This window comes from Stegostoma tigrinum, chromosome 10, assembly GCF_030684315.1.
Source record: "Stegostoma tigrinum isolate sSteTig4 chromosome 10, sSteTig4.hap1, whole genome shotgun sequence".
Classification (NCBI taxonomy): Eukaryota; Metazoa; Chordata; class Chondrichthyes; order Orectolobiformes; family Stegostomatidae; genus Stegostoma; species Stegostoma tigrinum.
In genome coordinates, this window is record NC_081363.1 from 74286656 (window position 1) to 74308264 (window position 21609).

Sequence of the window (21609 nt, forward strand, 5' to 3'; positions counted from 1 at the left end):
TCTATTGTCTATTCTGTTACTTCAAAGCACATTGTAAGTACGAGTGGCATCACAACACGGTACATTTATCAACACAGCATTTTACACAGACATTGAGTAGCCACAGAGTCCTAAGTGGTGAATATTTAATCCAATATCTTATACAATGAGTATCACTTGGGTTTCCTATTACTAGATATACATCATCTACATTTTGAATTAAAATTTTGAAAGGAACAACAGCAAATTATTTTTACATAGCACTTTTCATGGACTATGATTTGTAAAGGCACTTCGTGGGCGTATTGTCAAATGAAACATGACAACGAGCCACATATGGACAAATTAAGAGGGGTGCTCTTATCAACAATGTAAGTTTTAAGAAGGATCTTGAAAGGAGACAGAAAATGGAGAAAATACAGAGGCACGGGATTGAGGGAGATTTAGCAGTTTGGATTAGAAACTGGCTTTCTGTAAGAAGGCAATGAGTGGTGGTTGATGGAAAATATTCAGCCTGGAGTCCAAAACTAGTAGTGTGCCTCAAGGATCTGTTTTGGGACCACTGCTGTTTGTCATTTTTATAAATGACTTGGACACAGGCATTGGTGAATGGGTTAGTAAGTTTGCAGATGACACTAAAGTCGGTGGAGTGGTGAACAGTGTGGAAGAATGTTGCAGGTTGCAGGGACACTTGGATAAACTGCAGAATTGGGCCAGAAGGTGGCAAATGGAGTTTAATATGGAAAAATGTGAGGTGATTCACTTTGGGAGGAAGGCAGAATACCGGGTCAATGGAAAGATTCTTGGTAGTGTAGATGTGCAGAGGGATCCTGGTGACCACGTACATAGATCCCTGAAAGTTGCCACCCAAATTGATAGTGCTGTTAAAAAGGCTTACGGTGTTTTAGGTTTTATTGGTAGAGGGATTGAGTTCTGGAGCCGTGATGTCATGCTGCAACTGTACAAAATGCTAGTGCGGCCTCATTTGGAATAATGCGTGCAGTTCTGGTCGCCCCATTACAGGAAGGATGTGGAAGCATTGGAAAAGGTGCAGAGGAGATTTACCAGGATGTTGCCTGGTCTGGAGCGCAGGCCCTATGAAGAAAGGCTGAGGGACTTGGGTCTGTTCTCATTGGAGAGAAGAAGGCTAAGAGGGGATTTAATAGAGACATACAAGATGATCAGAGGATTAGATAGGGTGTACAGTGAGAGTCTTTTTCCGAGGATGATGACTTCAGCTTGTACAAGGGGGCATAGCTACAAATTGAGGGGTGATAGATTTAAGACAGATGTCAGAGGCAGGTTCTTTACTCAGAGAGTGGTTAGGGCGTGGAACGCCCTGCCTGCCAATGTAGTTAACTCAGCCACATTAGGAGCATTTAAACAGTCCTTGGATAAGCATATAGATAATGATGGGATAGTGTAGGGGGAGGGGCTTTTATTAGTTCACAGGTCGGCGCAACATCGAGGGCCGAAAGGCCTGTTCTGCGCTGTATTGTTCTATGTTCTATGTTCTATGTTCTAAAACTTGAGAGAAGTAAAATTTTAAAGATGGAAGCGCAGCGCTTTACACCTATTCAGTTGAATCTTTATTTACCAATTATGGTATGAATGGGACCACTGCAGGGACATCAAAGCATGATGGTTTTGGAGTAGATAAGAATGGGTGAGATTTTGCAAAGATTTGAAGTTTAAGACGCGAATTTAAAATTTGAGTCTTTGCTGAATGGGTTATCAATGCAGGATATTGTACTTGGGATAATGGGTGAAACTGAACTGAAAGTGGTGCAAATTAGGATGTAGGCAGCTGAGCTTTGGATTACCCTCAAGTTTGAATAGGGGACAATATTATTAGGTGTTAGTTGGGAAGGCTGAGTTGTTAGTTGTCAAGCTGAGAGTTTAAAAATAAACATTGGGTGAAGGTGTCAGCAACAGATGTGCTGAGGCAGAGACAGAGTGAAACACTATTACTGAGGTAGATATGGTAAGTTTTGGTGACTGAGTAGATATATAGTTGCATACTCATTGCTTGGTCAGATTTGGATCTAGGATTGCAAATATGCTGTTTCAACCTCAGACACTTGCCAAGGACATAGATGGACAAAGTGAAGACAAAAGATAATAGTTTCGGCCTTCCAAGCTTTTAGCTATCATTTACAAAGTCATAAGAAGAACTTCAATGTAGTTTCCATGGAGGTTTGTTTGATAGCTTTGAGTAATTCAAACTAATGAAGGTCTCCTGTTCATATTCTGCCTGACTGAGTTAGATAATCTCAAATGATATAGCAATTCTGACCCTCCTAGTAGAAGGGCCGGGAATGCCAACAATCAGCCACAATTCATAATCCTAATCACTATTCAGCGCTAAATGCTTAGAAGCGTTTGTGCAGATGTCAAGTGCAGAGGGGATTGATTAAGATACTATCCACAAAGTCAAGTTTAAAATTTGACAATTTGATAATAAAATGGCCTTGTTCATATTTGTTCTGCCACACAGTCATTACCCCTCACCCCAGCACCCTATGCATGTCATTATTGGTGACCACAGAGTTAAAAGTGAGCAGTGAAGGGCAGCATTTTCACACAACAAATTCATGAATTTGTATAAATGCATGTTTCAGCTATTTAAAAGAAGGCATCATTCCATATAAAATAAACATTGATACGCAGACAACACATTACAAAATTCCAGGTTACAATCCTTACTGTCACTACTAAAATGAAATAAACAGAATTCAAACATTCTTTCTCACAGTCATAGAAATTATTGCAAAGATTGAGATAAACCTGTCCATTATTCCTATGATTTTACTTTCTTCCGATTCAAATACCTACCTAGTTTCAATTTAAATAATTCTGCGATCTTCATCTCAATATTCCATGTTCAAATGATACTTTACAAAAACTCTTGCAATTTTGTCCCCTTGTTCTTCATATTAGTAACATGTTTATTTTTCTTACTGTAAGTAAACAACACTTCTCTACCCTTAGCACAACTCTGAATGCATAAAATTGTAGCTAATGCTACACTAATTGCAATTTATATTATAGAGGTTTGTAGTTAACGCAAATTCGAAATGGAAGATCCCTGTTGAGGTACACAGAGCTATCAACATCATGCTTTATATTAGGCTCACAGTTCATGTCACATATAACAGCTTACCTCATGGATCATAAGGATTATGGATTACCTTGATCCTCATTAAGGGCGATCAGCTCCCTGTGCCAATACTGTACAAAGAAAACATGCTGCACTACTGCACTGTAATGAAAGGTAAACGAGCTGGCAGTAGGTACAAATTCTTTACTCAGATACCCAGCCTTTAAGTTATATTCCATCTGAACTATATTCCTCTGTACCACTTAAGGAAACTGTATATTTTACTCCTTCAAAGGAAAGACATATCACTGACAAGGCCAGTCTCTATTGCCCATTAGATGATGGTTGCGAGCTGTCTTTTTGAATAGAATTTGACTGGCTAGGTCATTTGGGAGTCACTGACAAAGATGTAGGTTTGGAGTCAGGTATATGGGCCAGAGTGCGCAAGGATATAAATACATTTCCTTTCCCTGAAAGACATTAGTAGTTTTTGTTTCCAAAGTAACAATCCTACAGTTCCATGCTCACCATGACTGAGGCTAGCTTTTCCTTTTGAGATATTTTCCCCGTTTATTTAATAGAATTAGAACTCAAGTTGTCTATCTAGGTTACAAGTCCTATAACATAATCTTTATGGTATTATATATGAAATACCAGTTTATGAGTTGGAAATTCCAGCATATGATCAGTGACCAGTTCCAGGTACAGTAAGGCCCATAACTAAGGAAAATATACGTTCATTGTAAGTTTTACCACTATCATGTCAAAATATGTGAATTTCCTAGAAAAGTACACGAGGATGTAACACGTTTGCTATACATTTCATACATTCAAACCAGTTTTGGAAATATCAGATGGGTAAAGAGAGATATACAAGAAAACCCTAAATTGATTGACTATAGTTAGTAAGTTACATTGAAAGCATCTCACGATCTGAATGTGTATTTTTAAAGTGGCAGTTTTCAAAGATTATGCTCTGTTTTTTTTAAAATTTGGATTCGCGTCCCTGGCAGTGTGTCTGTTTAATCGCAATGCATAGCTGTCTTACAGCATTTGCAGTCTGGCACTCGATGTCACTAATACATTTGGCAGGGGCTGGAGCAGATCATCTTCACAAAGAAGATCACGGCCGCAGCAGCATTTCAGGCAGCCTAATTGCAATAGTATGGCACATGCAGGAGAGTGAGATTTGGTGATCTGAACGCTTTCCCATCCGCAGAAGCTCGGGTTTAAAGGTGACACGTGAAGTTCACGCAGTAGTTGATGCGGGAGTAGCCCGGCGACGTTTGACACCTGCACATGAAGCTGCCGCACCCGACACATGAACAGAGATTACAGACGGTTTTACAAACCCCGTCAGTATAGCAGACAAACTCCTTTCAGCTTAATGAACTGCGCGTTTGCACAGCACTGCAAGATATACATAAGAAATACATGGGAAGAAGTGGCGGGCTGTAGTTAATTGGAACCACACAGCACATTCAAAAACTGTTATTTTAAACAATAGGAAACAAAATGGAATACAATGCTTATGGAGTACAGGCTGACTTCAAGGTATACCACAGATCATGTGGGATGGGATGCAGAAGAAAACATAGGCAGAAAGTTTGCTTTGTATTGTCTATTTTTCAAGTCTGCTAAGGACAATACGCCTTGCCATAAGACAGTTGCTGCGTCGTTTTCTACGGAGAGCAATCACTGCTTAAGGTTGTAAAAGCATAGTTAGTCATAGGGAGACCCCACAATTTACCCTTTGACTAGTAACTGATTTTGCTCATTGGTTGGGAGTGAGAGTCCTTCAAGTTATGAAGAGGGTGATGGTAGAGGAGGTTTTTGCTTGTGTGTGGAGTGGGGCGAAGGAGGGTATGGCAAGGGAACGGTGGTGTGATGAATGATGGGGCGCTGGTGGTGGACGGAGGTGAGTGTGCGGGTGTGACTGAAAGGGCACCCGATGGAATATTGCCCATTGCCAAATCTTTGTCCAAATTTGCTCACAGCTGAAAATGAAAGAACCCACCTGAGCAACGTATTCCAGGACCATCTCCCAAACACAACAAAAAAAACCCCTACCGAAGACAGGCAGAAAGGGGGCGCGGGTGGGGAAGCAAGCTTGCGTGAATCTGAGGACGGATACTCCGAAAACAGGTCTTGGGTAATAGATAGGGCGGTGTGAAATTAACTTGCTTTGGGGGGAAAAGGAGGGAAGGGGGAAAAATTGCAGTCAAAACAGGAGGACAGAATTCCACAATGTTAGACATGAAGAAAACTGTCCTCTATTTTGATTCGAACCCATTCGCCCCACGGGTCTGCTCTCAGTAGAGCTGATCTCTCCTCTGCTATTAATGCCTATTATTAACATCCGCTCTTCACCCACATCCCTGCTACATTGGTCCATTAGTAACCCTTTTCCTCCTGCCTGTCACCCCTTTCACGACACTTGCCCCTGAAACATAAAACCTGGAGTCTTTTAGCTCAATGTACCCGCCCCAAGACGTGTGTCATAACACGCTGAATAAAAACATATTTGTTTTTTTAAAAAAAAAACTTTTCCACAGCCCCCTTCGCTTCTGAAGAAGTCACGTTGGACTCAAAACATTCTCTCTCTCCGCAGATGCTGCAAGGCCTGCTGAGTTTCTCCGTGTGGCGATATGGGGAAACGTGTCTTTTTTTAAACAAGAGGGCGTGGTTGATCTGGGTGTGTGCGTGAGAGAGCGAGAGATTTACACCCTGCAGTAAATTCGACCGATCATTAACACGCCTTAGATGTAGGGCTTGATGGTCCTCCAAGAGCCATTGTGTGATTCGAAGTTTATCAAATCGTCACCCTGCTGTACCTGAAGCCCCCCCATCCAACTCTTCCAGTGATCTGTGATTCGCTTCTGCTCACCTCTCTAGACACCGATCGCTCTTATTAGAAAGTGAATCAGGGTTGGATTACGTGTGGACTGTTCCAGCTCTTCCGGGTCAACAATATAGAGCCAATGATCTTTTTTTAAAAAAAACACACACACAGAGCAGTAGTGGTCAATTTCTGCAATCAGTTCTAAGCAGAGAGAGAGACAGACAGACGTAAACAGCCAGCAGACGGTGTGCCAGCAACATGAGGAATCAGGTCGGCGCTGCTAGCAGCAGCTGCTAAGAGATGGAAGATAAAGCGGTGCCCGGGACCCAGTACATCTCCAACGCCGGGCGGCCAGGAGATGCTGGTGGGCTGGGCGGAGGGTCAGCTGCACGGACCGCGTCCAAGTGCGAGCAAAGCCAGCCGGAGTCCCAGGGCACCGTCCAGAGAGCCCTGGATTTCAAGACGCAGGGCAACCAGTGCTACAAGGCGAAGAAATTCCGAGAAGCCATCGGCAAATACCACCGGGCTCTGCTGGAGATGAAGGGCTTCCTGGCGGTCACTGATCCCGAGTCGTCGTCCTCCGCTGTCCAGGTCCAGCCTCCCTCCTGCGGAAGAGCGCCGCTCGCACTGACCGAGGAAGAGAGGAGGCTGCTGGAGACTAGCGAGATCGAGTGCTACAACAGTCTGGCGGGTAAGTCTCTCCAAGTCTTCTGCTGCCCAGTTTACTGCTATGTGTCTCGGCCACTTTGGAGTTGACCCCTTTCCTTTCCAGCCGCCCCATTCCTTGCTCCTTCAGCATAATACTCATCCGCTTAAAGGTGGAGAGGAAATGGCATATTTGAAAGTAGTCTGAGTACAGGGACCCTCATATTGGAACTGGAGTACTTTCTATACGTCCATCAACCCCAGATATATTCCAGCTACCTGTATCTGCTCCTCTACCTTATATTACACTGGAATGTTGGTATTTGCCAAGGTGACATGTTGGTTATCATGTTGTGGAGAGGATGACATCACCGGGTGTAGATGACACCCAGTGTTGTGAGACCAAGGACATGTTTAGCGAATATAATACCAGCACCAGTGATTCACTAGGGTACTATTCAGGGAGGTACCAGGCTGTTCCTTGCCCAGTGCACAGCGTGTGCTGATCAAATCCTGAGAAATACATTATCGCCCTTTCAGAAGCAAGGATTCAGGAGCTGTAGTCACAGAGGAAGTGGTGGAGGCTGGTACAATTAAATGACATTTAGATGGATATATGAATAGGCAGGGTTTAGTGGGATATGGGCCAAATGCTAGCAAATGGGACTAAGTTAAGGATAGCTGGTCAGCATAGACAAGTTCGACTGAAAAGTCTATTTCCATGCTGTGCAAGTCAGTGACTCTGTAACTGCAGTTACTGGAAATCTGAAACCAAAACAGAGAACCCCAGCAGGTCTGGCGACATCTGTGGAGAGAAAGCACAGTTAACGTCCAGGTCCAGTGACCCTTCTTCCAAACTGGGCAGCACAGTGATTGCTGCCTGACAGTGCCAGCGACCTGAGTTCAATTCTTGCTTCGTGTCGGTGTGAAGTGTGCACCTTCTCCCCGTGTCTGTTTGTGTTTCCTCAGGGTGTTCCAATATCCTGCAAGAGTCTGAAGATGTGCAGGCTAGTTGGATTGGCTATGTTAAAGCTGGGGTTATAGGGATAGGGTAAAGGTCTGGGTGGGATGCCCTTTGGGAGGGCTGGTGCAGTCTTGATGGGCCAAATGGCCTCCTTGTGCACTGCAGGGGTCCTATGATTCTACATTTGTATTAACCTAGCCAGTGATTTGGCACAATATCCAAAGTGGCTAACGAAGCAGTTTACAACACTCACAAGTAATGGAAGATAAACTGTCCAAACATCCAACACAGAGATATCTCTCTGCCATGTATGTATTAAGCCAAAAGCAGCCCCACCCTACACCCTGCCTCTGCCCACTCTGCCATATTGTTACTATATGCCTAGTAGGTACAGACAAGGTCCCTGCAGTTTTGTAAGCAGGCAATAATTCCAAGCTGCTGTTATTCGCTGGAATATGATCTCCATTTTCTGCACTATGAATTTTTCAGAAGAATATATTAGCAAAAGGCACAATGGTCTTTGGAGAAAAAAAAAACTCAGAAACATACACGCGATCAAAATTTTGGTAAGCTTTTAAAATTAAATGTTCGCATCTTATGCTAATAAAGCAATAACTATCTATAAAGTAATCAGACAGTGCTTGAATGCAAACTCGAATGATGTCCAACAGAGATCATCTATTGATCAGTGTGGCCATTTGCATGCAAAATAAACTCTTGACAGAAAGAAACATCAGCATGGTGCAAAGTACTTGAAATATCACTGGTTCAATTTACTACAGCAATATTAATAGTAGACTAACAAGAAAGTTAGAACTAGTTTATGGGTGATATCCAGAGTTAAATCTGGTCGACCATTGTAATTGTCAAAGAGGTAGCTGGCCTGTCAATTACGTAATACAAAAAGGTACCAAGGCAGCCTGTGGACACACGCAATTTCTTCCAAAGGCTGCTGCTGACTTTGTTCCATTTGATGTACACATTTGATAGTATTTAGGCCTGTGCTTCCCAAATATTTTCCCACTGTGACTCCATTTTGAGACTTGAAAACGGTCAAGGCCACCCTGTCAGTGAGAGCTGAGAGAGTGAGGGCCTGTTAGAGTGGGAACCTGGCTGTTTACCTTGATGCAAACCTGATTGTGGACGTTACAGTTTCACACCTTGTGACATCCCTTGGAGTACTGACCCTCACTTTGGCTTAAACCAGGGATTCCCAATGTAAAATGAGGTCTACATAAGAACAAAGGCTTTAGGATTAGGCCTTTTGAGTCCATCAGTGAGATCATAGCTGACCAGGTTGTGGTCCACTCTTGGCTCCTTTGTCAACAAGAAAAGAAATCTATTTAAGTCAGCCTGGATATATTCAGCGACCCAAGCTCCACTGCCATCTGGGAAAGTAATTTCCTCTGACTAATGACCCTCAGAGAGAAAATAAGTCTCTTGTTCTTCAAGCCTTGTTGATATCCAACATTGTGCAAGATGTAAGATAACAAAGTGTAGAGCTGGATGAACACAGCATGCCAAGCAGCATCAGAGGAGCAGGAAGGCTGACGTTTCAGGCCTAGATCCTTCAATGTACACCTGTTGTATGTTTGATGGTTTCTGAACTGAAGAAAGAATTGAAGAAAGGAAAAATTTTGCCAAGCTTGTAAGCAGACGGATGCATCGTGACCTGATTGCTAAATTGGTGGTGTCCCCAGATCACACCCATCTGCTGCAAACATTTTAAAGTGGAAATGTCACTAAATCATAGAGAGCAGATTTCAGCAACCAGCAGTTTTTATGAAGGGAACTTGACCTGCTGGAGAATTTCAAAATCAGTCTTCAAGTGTCAAAGCAAAACAAACATTTAAATCAAATCAGAGATCAGACAGGGACCTTGAAGACCTTTGTTGATACAGGGACTTTGCAATACGTGCAAGCATATGATATCACACACTTGCTTCTAACAATTGCTTAGGACTTTATAGTGCAGCTGTGAAGTCAGAAAAAGCAGAGACTGCAGTGCAAAATATACAATAAAATATTCTTGGAAAATCCAACAGAATGAATAGAACACTAATGGGATTCATATTGCACAAGAGGATCCTTGGTAAACCACACAAATCCACTGTAATCCACCATTGGAAGGTACGCTGACTCACACCTTTGATCAGGGGAAATAGTAAGATGGAGAAACTCAGTACGTTTCTGAGGTTATTTAGAGAGCAAGGTAGATCCAAATGCAAGTTTCAAGCTGCAATTCAATAAAACCTGCAAAGTCAATGAAAGTAAAAATCAAGACTGTATGAAGGATGGCTAATCCAATGTCCTAACTCTTTGTAGTATCAACGTGAGTTAAAATGATCCGAGCCAGTGTCGACAATGGCATCAAGTAACTGGGGGAAATCATATCTTGTCCTCACATACATTAACTTGAACTTTCCAGTAAGGCCAAGAATAGAAACTCTTGCTGGAGGAGTGAAGATAATACTTGTGACCCGTGCAGGTGAAAACACCGAGCAAATTCCACTAGCACTTAAATTAGCACTTGCTAGATCCCAATTCTTTGTGTGGATACCAGAATTTTGCCCATTCATTTTGAAGACCAGTTGCAGTTAACAATGCCACTGTTTTATTTCATAGCAGAGGTAATTTTCTTAGATTGGAAGTGGTATGACCAAAATTACGTTTTTTTTATAAATCAAACATCGTTCCTCTAGTTAATCTCCTTCAGACCTCTGGCTTCCATCTTAGTTGCACAGTTATGTTTTTGTTGGTTTTGACCTGATTTATATTTCTCTTATTGCCACTGTATTTCAGTATCTTAAGCTGAGGTCAATTGTATTTATCTGGGGGTGGCACAGTGGCTCAGGGGTTAGCGCTGCTATCTCACAGCACCAGATTCCACCCTTGGCCGATTGTCTGTGTGGAGTTTGCACGTCCTTCCCGTGTCTGTGTGGGTTTCGGCCTCAGGGTGCTCCGGTTTCCTCCCACAGGCCAAAAATGTGCAAGTGAGATGGATTGGCTAGGCTGCCCACAGTGTCTAGGGTGGGAAATGGAGACATAGCATGAGCATCGGTGGAATGTTCTTTGAAGGGCTGGTGTGGGGTCGATGGGCCGAATGGCCTACTTGCACACTATAGGGATTCTGTGATTCGGCTTTGAACTCTCAATACTCATCATAGCCCTAACATTCTCGATTAGCACTACCGGTGGACACTGGTAGTGTTGGGCACCCCTCCCCATCTTCTGTACGGACCATTCCATCTCAGCTAAGCTGATTCTGTCGAATGCTAAAGCAGTTTATGCGCAGGTTAGAAATGCCATGGTTTGAAGTCTGCACACTGACTACGTGTGTGTTTCGGGCAGGGGAGCTAAGTTTGGGGAGCGGGTGGGACAAACATTGAACAACATGTAGCAGAGTGCTTTCCAAAGCTGCTTTCTGCTGATGTGGTCTGCAGGACCACTGTAGATGGCGCTCTTGCGTCATGTCGCAATCCTCAGCAATGCTGCTTGCTATCGCCGTAATTCTCATCGGAGCGAAAGTAATTGCTGTATTTGTACCCAGAGGGTGGTACCAAAGGGTTAATAAGACTTGAAGCAGTCAGTATTAGCAGGGGAAAAAAAACACTGGAGACACTTAAGAAAAAAGAGAATAAATTCTCAGGTAGATAAACAGGAGGCTGGAAGAACACAGCAAGTCATGACAGCGTCAGGAGGGAAGGAGAAGTCAACATTTTGGGTATTGCCCTTCAGGACTGGATTTGGGGGTAGGGGTAGCTGCAGATAAACGGGGAAGACAGGGTAATGGTAGCGGAGTGGTGGTAATAGGTGGACACCAGTAGTGTTGGTCACTACTCCAATGCCCCCATGTCCCCCCCCAACTGAAAAAGATGCAAGACCTGACCAAGCAGTACCACCCTCAAGGGCCCTAAACAGTCCTTGCAGGAGAGACATAGTTTCACCCACATCTCCTTCAATCCGACCCCACCACCCAAGACATTTTCCCATCCCCACCCCTGTCTGCTTTCCAGAGAGACCACTCTCTCCGTGACTCCCTTGTTCGCTCCACACTGCCCTCCAACCCCACCACACCCGGCACCTTCCCCTGCAACCGCAGGAAATGCTACACTTGCCCCCATACCTCCTCCCTCTCCCCTATCCCAGGCCCCAAGATGACATTCCACATTAAGCAGAGGTTCACCTGCACATCTGCCAATGTGGTATACTGCATCCACTGTACCCGGTGTGGCTTCCTCTACATTGGGGAAACCAAGCGGAGACTTGGGGACCGCTTTGCAGAACACCTCCGCTCGGTTCGCAATAAACAACTGCACCTCCCAGTCGCAAACCATTTCCACTCCCCCTCCCATTCTTTAGATGACATGTCCACCATAGGCCTCCTGCAGTGCCACAATGATGCCACCCGAAGGTCGCAGGAACAGCAACTCATATTCCGCTTGGGAACCCTGCAGCCCAATGGTATCAATGTGGACTTCACCAGCTTCAAAATCTCCCCTTCCCCCACCGCATCCCAAAACCAGCCCAGTTCGTCCCCTCCCCCCACTGCACCACACAACCAGTCCAGCCTGTCTCTGCCTCCCTAACCTGTTCTTCTTCTCACCCATCCCTTCCTCCCACCCCAAGCCGCACCTCCATCTCCTACCTACTAACCTCATCCCACCTCCTTGACCTGCTGGTCTTCCCTGGACTGACCTATCCCCTCCCTACCTCCCCACCTATACTCTCCTCCCCACCTATCTTCTTTTCTCTCCATCTTCGGTCCGCCTCCCCGTCTCTCCCTATTTATTCCAGAACCCTCACCCGATCCCCCTCTCTGATGAAGGGTCTAGGCCCGAAACGTCAGCTTTTGTGCTCCTGAGATGCTGCTTGGCCTGCTGTGTTCATCCAGCCTCACATTTTATTATCTCCTTCAATCTAATCTGTTGTATCCAGTGCTCTCCGTGTGGTCTCCTCTACATCGGTGAGACCAAATGTAGACCAGGTGACTGGTTCACTCAGCATCTTTTCCTGGCCCCTAACGGCCCACTTAACCTCCCGGCCACTGCCCATTTCAACTCCTGGACCAAACCCCTCCCCCCACCCCAAGTTAGCCTTCTCCAGTGTCACAGTGATTCAGGATGCAAATTTGAGGAACAGCCCGCTCCTGGGCAACCTACAGCCTGAAGGACTCAACACTGAGTTCTCCAATTTCAAATAAGCTTCCCACCCATCCCCCACCTCTTCTTCCAGTCCCACCTCCTCCCTTCCATTCCACATACTGACCCTCCCCTCCAGCTATCAACCAGATTCATCCCTCCCATTGACCAACCATGTCATACCTACCGCTGGTGTCCACCTATCAGCACCTTTCTGCTACCACCCTCCCCTCGTCTTTATCTGCACCTTCCCCTATTCCCCTCCCGAATCTGGTCCTGAAGAAAGGTAGTACCAGAAACATTGACTTCTCCTTTCCTCCAGATGTTGCCTGGCTTGCTGTGTTCTTCCACCCTCCTGTTTGTCTACTTTTGTTTACAGCATCTGCAGGTTTTTTTTCTCTATATTAATTTTCAGGACCCAATGACCTGCATCCTAAGGTTCTAAAAGGAGATAGTGGATGCATTACTTATGAATTCCTTAGCTTCTAGATCAGTCTTTGTGGATTGGAAGTTCACAACTGTAACATCAATATCCAGGAAAGGAGGAAGGGAAATATGCCGGCCAGTTATTCTCATCTTCTGAGTTGTTGGGTAAAATGCTGGAATTAATCATTGAGGAAGCCCTAGCAATGTACTTCAAAACAGAGTGTGATCAGAGAAATTCAAATTGGTTTTAAATGTTTCTGATTAAATTTATTTATTTATTTATTAGAGCTTTTTGATGCAACTATTTGGGAAGGTAAAGGGGAACAAGTATACTTCCATTTCCAAAAGACATGCACTAAAGAGTCTCAAAAAAATGTTAATATACAAGATAAGGGCAGAAGAGGTAGGGTTAAGGACAATTGATAGGTATGGATAAGGAGGAGGAATTAGGACTTTGTATGAGAAAGGGCAAAGAAGCAGAGCTTTGGAATGAGCTCTGGTTAATGCAGGGTAGAAAATGGGAGATCATCCAGGAGAGGGCAGTTAGTGCAGAAAGAACTTTCCCTTCCTGAAGAGTGGACAAACGAATGGTTCACCATGCATGTCAAAGACACATTGTCCCATCAACCTCAGTGGGGAACACATCAATTTCTAAACACTAATAAAATGTGAGGCTGGATGAACACAGCAGGCCCAGCAGCATCTCAGGAGCATAAAAGCTGACGTTTCGGGCCTAGACCCTTCATCAGAGAGGGGGGATGGGGTGAGGGTTCTGGAATAAATAGGGAGAGAGGGGGAGGCGGACCGAAGATGGAGAGAAAAGAAGATAGGTGGAGAGGAGAGTATAGGTGGGGAGGTAGGGAGGGGATAGGTCAGTCCAGGGAAGACGGACAGGTCAAGGAGGTGGGATGAGGTTGGTAGGTAGGAGATGGAGGTGCGGCTTGGGGTGGGAGGAAGGGATGGGTGAGAGGAAGAACAGGTTAGGGAGGCAGAGACAGGTTGGACTGGTTTTGGGATGCAGTGGGTGGAGGGGAAGAGCTGGGCTGGTTGTGTGGTGCAGTGGGGGGAGGGGACGAACTGGGCTGGTTTTGGGATGCGGTGGGGGAAGGGGTGATTTTGAAGCTGGTGAAGTCCACATTGATACCATTGGGCTGCAGGGTTCCCAAGCGGAATATGAGTTGCTGTTCCTCCAACCTTCGGGTGGCATCATTGTGGCACTGCAGGAGGCCCATGATGGACATGTCATCAAAAGAATGGGAGGGGGAGTGGAAATGGTTTGCGACTAAAGGCTGCTTGCTTGTTACTTTCGGAAAATTCTCCATTTGATTGCACATGTGGACTGATTTTTCTTATTCGTGTGAAGTGGCCATTTCTGGATATGTCAGCATTTATTGACTGTCCAAATTTCCCCTTGGGAGACAATTAAGGTCACAATAGCAAACCACCTTCTTGAATTATTGCACCTCATCTGGAGTAGGTACATCCACATGCCCTTAGAAAGCGAGTGGAAGAATAGTGATATTGTTCTAAATTGGGATGCCATGACTATGAGGGGACCTTGTGGGTTGTGGTGTCCCTATATGGCTGAAACCCTTGTATTTTTGTGTGTTAGAGCTTGCAGGTTTGAAAGGTATTATTGAAGGAATGTTGCTGCAGTGCATCTCATAGTTGGTACACACTGCTAGCACTGTACTTCAGGTGATGGAGAAATTGAATGTTTAAGGTTGAGAATGGGATGCAGCTTCTTGAGAGTTATTAAAGTGACAGTCATCTAAGAAAGTGGAGCATTTTCCACCACACTCCTGACTTCTGCCTTGGAGATGGTGGACAGGCTTCAGGAAGTCAGAGCTGAGTTATTTGTCTCCGAGTTACTGGCCCCTAAGTCTGATTTTGTAGCCGCGGTATTTCCAGTTCAGTTTCTTATCGACATTAACCCCAGGATATGGATGGCTGAGGGTGCCATTGACTATCAAAGGAAGATAATCATTTTATCTCTTGTTGCCTGGTACATGTGTGGCGTGAATCAGCACAAGCCTGAACATTCCTTGTCTTACTGCATATAGTATCTGACTGCTTCAGCCCATTTCTGGCCTTATGGTGGAGGGAAGGCCATTATTGTAACAACTTGAGATGATGATGAAATCTAGAATAATATCTTGAGGAACTTCTCTATTGATGTCATATGGCTGTGGCGATTCTCCTTCAACAACCAAAGCAATCTTCCTTTGAAGCACAACTCCAAAAAATGGAGTGTTTTCTCCTTGATTCCTATTGGCATCAATTTTGCTACGGCTCCTTCAGGGAAAGAGGAAAGGATTGTGAGAGATTGAATTCCTGCCCAGTTGTTGCCATCGCAACTGACTGTCAATCAAAGCTGTAATGAAAACTCCTCCTGTTTCTTTTCTTAGTTCTTATCACTGCAGATTTTGAGGCTTCGATTAATTCTGGCCAGGGAAGATGTATGTTTTTGGAGCTGTTTGATTAAGATAGCTGCTTGTGGGTATCTAGCTGTTGTTGGGTGTGAACTTTAAAAGTGAGCTTTACAGCTTTAATACCAAGCTAAGATACTTAGCTGGCTTTGCTGCTTAGCCCAGTAGTTGCCATGGAAATAGTGAGGAGCCAATTAGAAAACACTCTGATAAGGTACAGTCATAAAATATGCACTCGGGTCCTTAATAAGACTTTGCAGTATATTAGGTGAATTAAATTGCAGGCTTGTTTATTTAAATATTTTCTTTGGCAATGCCACTTTGATTAATAAGGTGCACCATTAAAGAATTCAGTCAACCGCATGTTAGCCTCCAATTGCGAAAGGTTGGAGTACAAGAATCAGGAATGGTAGCTACAATTTCTGACACTAGCTCTCAAACATTTTAGGTTAATGGTTCTTTTCAAATAATGTAGCAATCATGGACCACACCTGAATTACAACATTTTGTGCTCACACTCATATAACATAGCAGTGCTGCCTGTAAATAACATTTTAATAATTTTTCTAAGAAAACAGGTATTCACCTAGCGATGCTAATGCGATGGGTTTTCCTGTATCTCATTTCATGGCCTGACTATCATTGGTTTGACAACAAAACTTGAAAATCACACTATATAGAATCCACTGTTTCTTGCTTTTTAAGGGTAAACAGGTTTAAATTGCAGAATGTGGTCTCTGTAAACATCTGTAAAATTCCCATCTCATTTAAAAACAGCTTTTGATTTATTTATAGTCTGGTTAAGCTGTGCAGACCTCAGAGCGACTAAGCTGAGAGGCTGAAGATTAGACTGAGACTACTCCCTAAGTGACCCTCCCCTGTGGGAGAATCTAGAATTGAATTCAGGGTAAGAGATTGTCCATGTAAGACAGATGAAGAGGAATTTCTGCTCACTGGTTGTGAATTTTCAGAATGCTTAACATCAAAGTGTTATAGGAGTTGAGTCATTGAATATGGGCAAGGCTGGGGGACATAGTTTTTGTAATATTGAAAGGATTATAGGGAGCAGGCAAGTTTTTAAGTTTTAGATTTTATTGCCACATGTACTCAAGTATGGGAAAAGGCTACAATGTTGCTATTCCTGGTGCCATCTTAAGTACAAAGATACCTAGGTACAAAATCTTACGTACAAAAATAGAATTTTATTATAAGAAGTGAGAAGTTCAACAGTTCAGTTCTTCTTAGTATGGCTAAGTTCAGATCAGGCATGATGTTACAGAGTGGTGGAGCAGACTTGAGAGCATTTGGCTTACTCCTGCACTTATTTCCAACATTATGTACAATGCATATACTTCTTTTAAAAGTATGATTTCAGAGCAGGAGAAGGCTACCCAGCACATTCCACCATTCAATGAGATCATGGCTGAACTGACTGTGGTGTCAGCCTGACGTTCTCATCTTGCCTGATACCGTTGGCTCTCTTGTTAGTCAAGAATTTCACTCTCTCTGCCTTTTAAAAGAATTCAATGAGCTAGCAAGCAGAACTTCCAAATCTGTTCACAGCCAATGGAATAATTTTGCTGTGCGGTCACTTTTGAAATGTGGAGAACAGGGCAGCCTGGGTTATGTGCCTACAATATTCTGACTCAGTAGTGAGGTTAGTATTCCTTAGCCAGCACTTAATGTAATCTTGACATACCAGAAGTCATCACTAACTGGACAGCCTCTTACCCTGAACCCAACTGGGATGAGCGCGAAGTTGTGGAGGCTCCTGGCAAACTCAGGATGAAGGGTTGAAAATGACAAGGACTTGTTATAGAACTGTATTGGCATTAGGTGGTTGATGTCTGGGAGGAGTGCCACAGACACTCCGCACTGGGACCACTACTACTTTCAATCAATCCAGCATGTAAAACAGTAAATGGCTAAACAATAAATGTTGGTCTTGCCATTAATATATTGCAGTTAACATTTAAAACAGATTTTAAAAAGTGCTGCAGGAAGTGATAACAAAGTGTGGGACTGGATGAACACAGCAGGCCAAGCAGCATCTTAGGAGCACAAAAGCTGACGTTTCAGGCCTAGACCCTTCATCATTCGGGCCTAGGCCCGAAACATCAGCTTTTGTGCTCCTGAGATGCTGCTTGGCCTGCTGTGTTCATCCAGTCCCACAATTTGTTATCTTGGATTCTCCAGCATCTGCAGTTCCCATTATCTCTGCAGGAAGTGATTTTTCTCTGGAAAGTCATTAGTAATGTTTAAGAATGTTATGTAAGATATTGCTACAGTTTTTCATGTAGATTTGCTCCTTTTCACTCATGAGTATAATGTAAATCTTTACTCAGAGTGTGGTAAGGGGGTGGAATGCCTTGCCTGCCAATGTAGTCAACTCAGCCACATTAGGGGCATTTAAACAGTCCTTGGAGAAGCATATGGATAATGATGGGATAGTGTAGGGGGATGGGCTTAGATTAGTTCACAGGTCGGCGCAACATCGAGGGCCGAAAGGCCTGTTCTGCGCTGTATTGTTCTATGTTTTAAATTACAGAGCTGAGAAAACATATGGTGTATCATCTTTCATACACCTTTTAATGTGTGAACAGTTAACCAATTGTAATTTCAATAGTTTAAACTGGGACTTCTAAAAATAATATTTACATTGCTATTTCAATGATCTGGAGGTTCTAGTAGATGCCAAACTGGAAGGACTAGTGGATTCAAGGGAGGCAGCTCAGAAATACAGCAAGAGCTGCACAAAACATGTAACTGTGCAGAACAGTGACAACTGAAATTTAACGGAGAAAACAAAACATTCAACATATTGTAGGATGAATACGTGATAGATACATTTGAAGAAATGTGTTGAAATAGCTAAAGGTAAAGCCAAAAGATGTCTAAGTAACATCATTGATAAAGCTGAACCTGCCTAAACAACATAAAGTTGATAATCAGTAAAACTCGCAGAATGTTAAATGACAGGGTCAACTTAACAGAAGATAAACCAGAAAGAGTTATGAACAAACTGTTGGGATACTCCAGCCTTTGAAAATGAAATAAAGTTGCCTGAGAGATGACCTTATGGATGATTATCAGGTACTTGGGAGAAACAGACGGGAAATCCGAAAGTTCTACTATTACTGTTAAATTTGATACAATAATGGGGTGCGGGTTCAAACGTCCAAAAAAATTAGGACTAATATTTAGAAATTAGCATTGCAGAATCTGATTAGATTGTGTTAGAATTGGCAGGTCTACCATTCCATGCTCTCTTGCTTCGATTGGAACGGTTTTGGGATGACCATCTCTGAACTGAAGTGGGTAAGGATTGGCAGGTGGGTGAATAGAAATAACAGTGTTCTTCAAGTCAATTATAATAAATGAGCTGCCGCAATCAGTACAAAATGGTCAGAACAGTTCAGTGCCAGGATTTAAAGCCATGGCACCTGCCATGAGAAGGATCTCAGCCAACCCTTCAATGAATTAAAATGCTGCAATCCAATCGATGAAGAGATAAGTGTTTGTACATAGAGCTCCCAGCTTTCACTTATTTTCTTCTGTTCAGTCATTGACAGCAGCTGCACAGCCTTCTCTTGACAGCTTCTTGTGCACAGGTTTCATGACTGAATTGCTTGTCATCACTTTGGAATGCAGCCTATTCAGTGCACATCTCATTAATTTTGGCGGAAGGTTGATTTTGTTAAGTCGGTAATGTTCCTGCTTAAGTGTGAATTATTTGTGGAGGATTGAATCATGGTGACATAGCGAAAGCCTCCATTGTTACCTTTTGAATTTTGTATTGTGTTCATCGTTTTCTAAAGATGCATGTTTAAACACACCAAATGCTACCAATTATTGCCATTTCACTAGCCCCTTTTAGAGTACTGTGACTAAGGGTGGCACAGTGGCTCAGTGGTTAGCACTGCCACCTCAGTGCCTGGGATCCGGGTTCGATTCCACCCTTGGGTGACTGACTGTGTAGAGTTTGCACATTCTCCCTGTGTCCACGTCGGTTTCCTCTGGGTGCACCAGTGTCCTTCCACAGTCCAAAGATGTGCCGTTTAGCTGGATTGGCTATGCTAAATTGTGCAGGCTAGGTAGATTGAGCATGGGAAATGCAGGCTCATGGGGATGGGTTGCTGTTTGGAGGGGTAGCCTGGACACGATAGTTCAAATAGCTTGCTTCTACACTGTAGTGAATTCTGTGATTAATGTAAGTTGTGCTAACACCAAGTCTGACTTAAATGACCGTGTTATTACTCGGCTGATGGCAATACTGAACATGTCAGATCCCAGAGAGAAATCTGGCCTGATAAACCACAATTTTTTTTACTTCTCCTTTTGTGTACCTTGCACATCAGTCACTCAACTCTGGTTACAAAAGGCTGCCCATGTGAGTCAAAGAAAGAACAGGGAGGCTAATTACACAAAAAAAACCCCAATTATGTTACATTATGAAAGGATTATTGGCATAATCGCAGTACAAACATCAGAAGGAAATCTTGATCCTCTTTATGTGAGTAATATCTTTTATAGGCATTGAATTTCAGTGAGGTTTACCCCCGTTTCCATTTAAAGTTTCTCGTTTAGCTGGCATGGCCGGAACTGGTTTCCTTTCAGCAAATTCCCACTCATTAACTTGATGCTGTTTTCTTCAGTTTCTGTTTATCTTCAATAACCTTTAAAACAAACTGCTGGCTCAGCCCTCTTATTGCTTAACATGTACCCCCTGAATTCTTGTCTTCCACAGCCTTGTAGGAGTCTTCCTCTGCCCTCTCCACACTTCTGCAACTTTCTTTGCACGCTTCCAAGCAAATCAGGACTTCTGTCCAGCCATGACTGCTGGAGATTGGGAATAGCACCCCTCTGTTAAATACTCTGTCGGAATAGGTTTAGGGTTGGACTCATCCCTTCCTTTCACTATCTCTGCTCACAGGAAGATAAGACCATAATAGTTGGCACATCTTGTAAGAAGAAGCACACAGGATAAAGTAGGTATATCCTGAGAAGTATAGGAGTTGGGATGTCATATTGAGGTTATACAGAATGTTGGTGAGGCTGGTGTACTGTGTGCAGTGCCGGTTGCCCTACTAAAGGAAGGCTATTGTTATGTTGGAGAGAATTCAGAAAAGATTTGCCAGGACTGGAGGGTTGAGTTATAGAGAGGCTGGATAGGCTGGGACTTCTTTTACTGGAGCGTAGGAGGTTGACTTTATAGAGATTGGTGAATAACAAGGGTTTTTCCCCTAGGATGAGGAGTTCAAAACTAGTGTGTCTGTTTTTAAGGTGGGAGATTTAAGAAAGATTTAAAAAGGACATGAGGGGGGCAACATTTTTACACAGAGAGTGATTCGTGTGTGGAATGAATTGCCAAAGTATGTGGTAGACACATGTACAGTTATGACATTTTTTAAAAATGGGATAAGTACATGGATAGGAAAGCTTTAGAGGGACATGGGCCAAATGCAAACAAGTGGGACCAGTTTAGTTTGGGAAGATGATTGGCATGGATGATTTGGGCTGACGTGTCTGTGACTCTATGTGTTCCCAGCCTTTTCATTCATTTTAGGCTTCTGCCAATTAAGCCATCTCGCTGCAGTATGTCAAAAGAGGAAAAAAGTGATAGTTAGGAACCAGTTCAGTAAAGACAAAATTTAGGACCCCCTTTTATGTGGTCTAAAGGTTCTAGCACAGATAACAATGACACAAGAGCTTAGATATCACTATAAGTGATACACCTACATTTAAACTGCTAAGGAATAGCATGTACCTAAAATGACAATGATTCTTAGGAGTGCTATGTGATAGCGTCTGTCTTGGATCACATAAAGTAATCCCTACTTTTGGCTTATTTTAATATACTTTTAAAAATATAAATTATGGTTTGAACTTGTACTTTCTGGTCCCCAGTTTCAAGTCTGTGTTTAAATTAAAACAAGTGGTGTCTGCGTTGTGATGAATGCGCACTTCAAAATCTCTGGGACTGGGGAGAACGAGGCATTTTTGTGCTCTCTCTCACAATGGAGCCATTGCTTCAGTACAGTTGAAAAATCATTGCAGTCTTTAGCAAGTCTATGTCTCGATTA

The 21609-nt window shown here is 43.4% G+C and overlaps 1 protein-coding gene across 1 annotated transcript in view; it reads left to right on the forward strand.

Moving 5' to 3' along the window:
* The first annotated feature begins 5774 nt into the window (after positions 1-5774).
* LOC125455729 (tetratricopeptide repeat protein 9A) overlaps positions 5775-21609 on the forward strand; it is a 68608-nt gene continuing 52773 nt past the window's right edge. Inside the window, exon 1 of the mRNA XM_048538101.2 lies at positions 5775-6612. Coding sequence (XP_048394058.1) covers positions 6222-6612 — 391 coding nt within the window. The 5' untranslated portion in view covers positions 5775-6221. The remainder of the gene's footprint in view (positions 6613-21609) is intronic.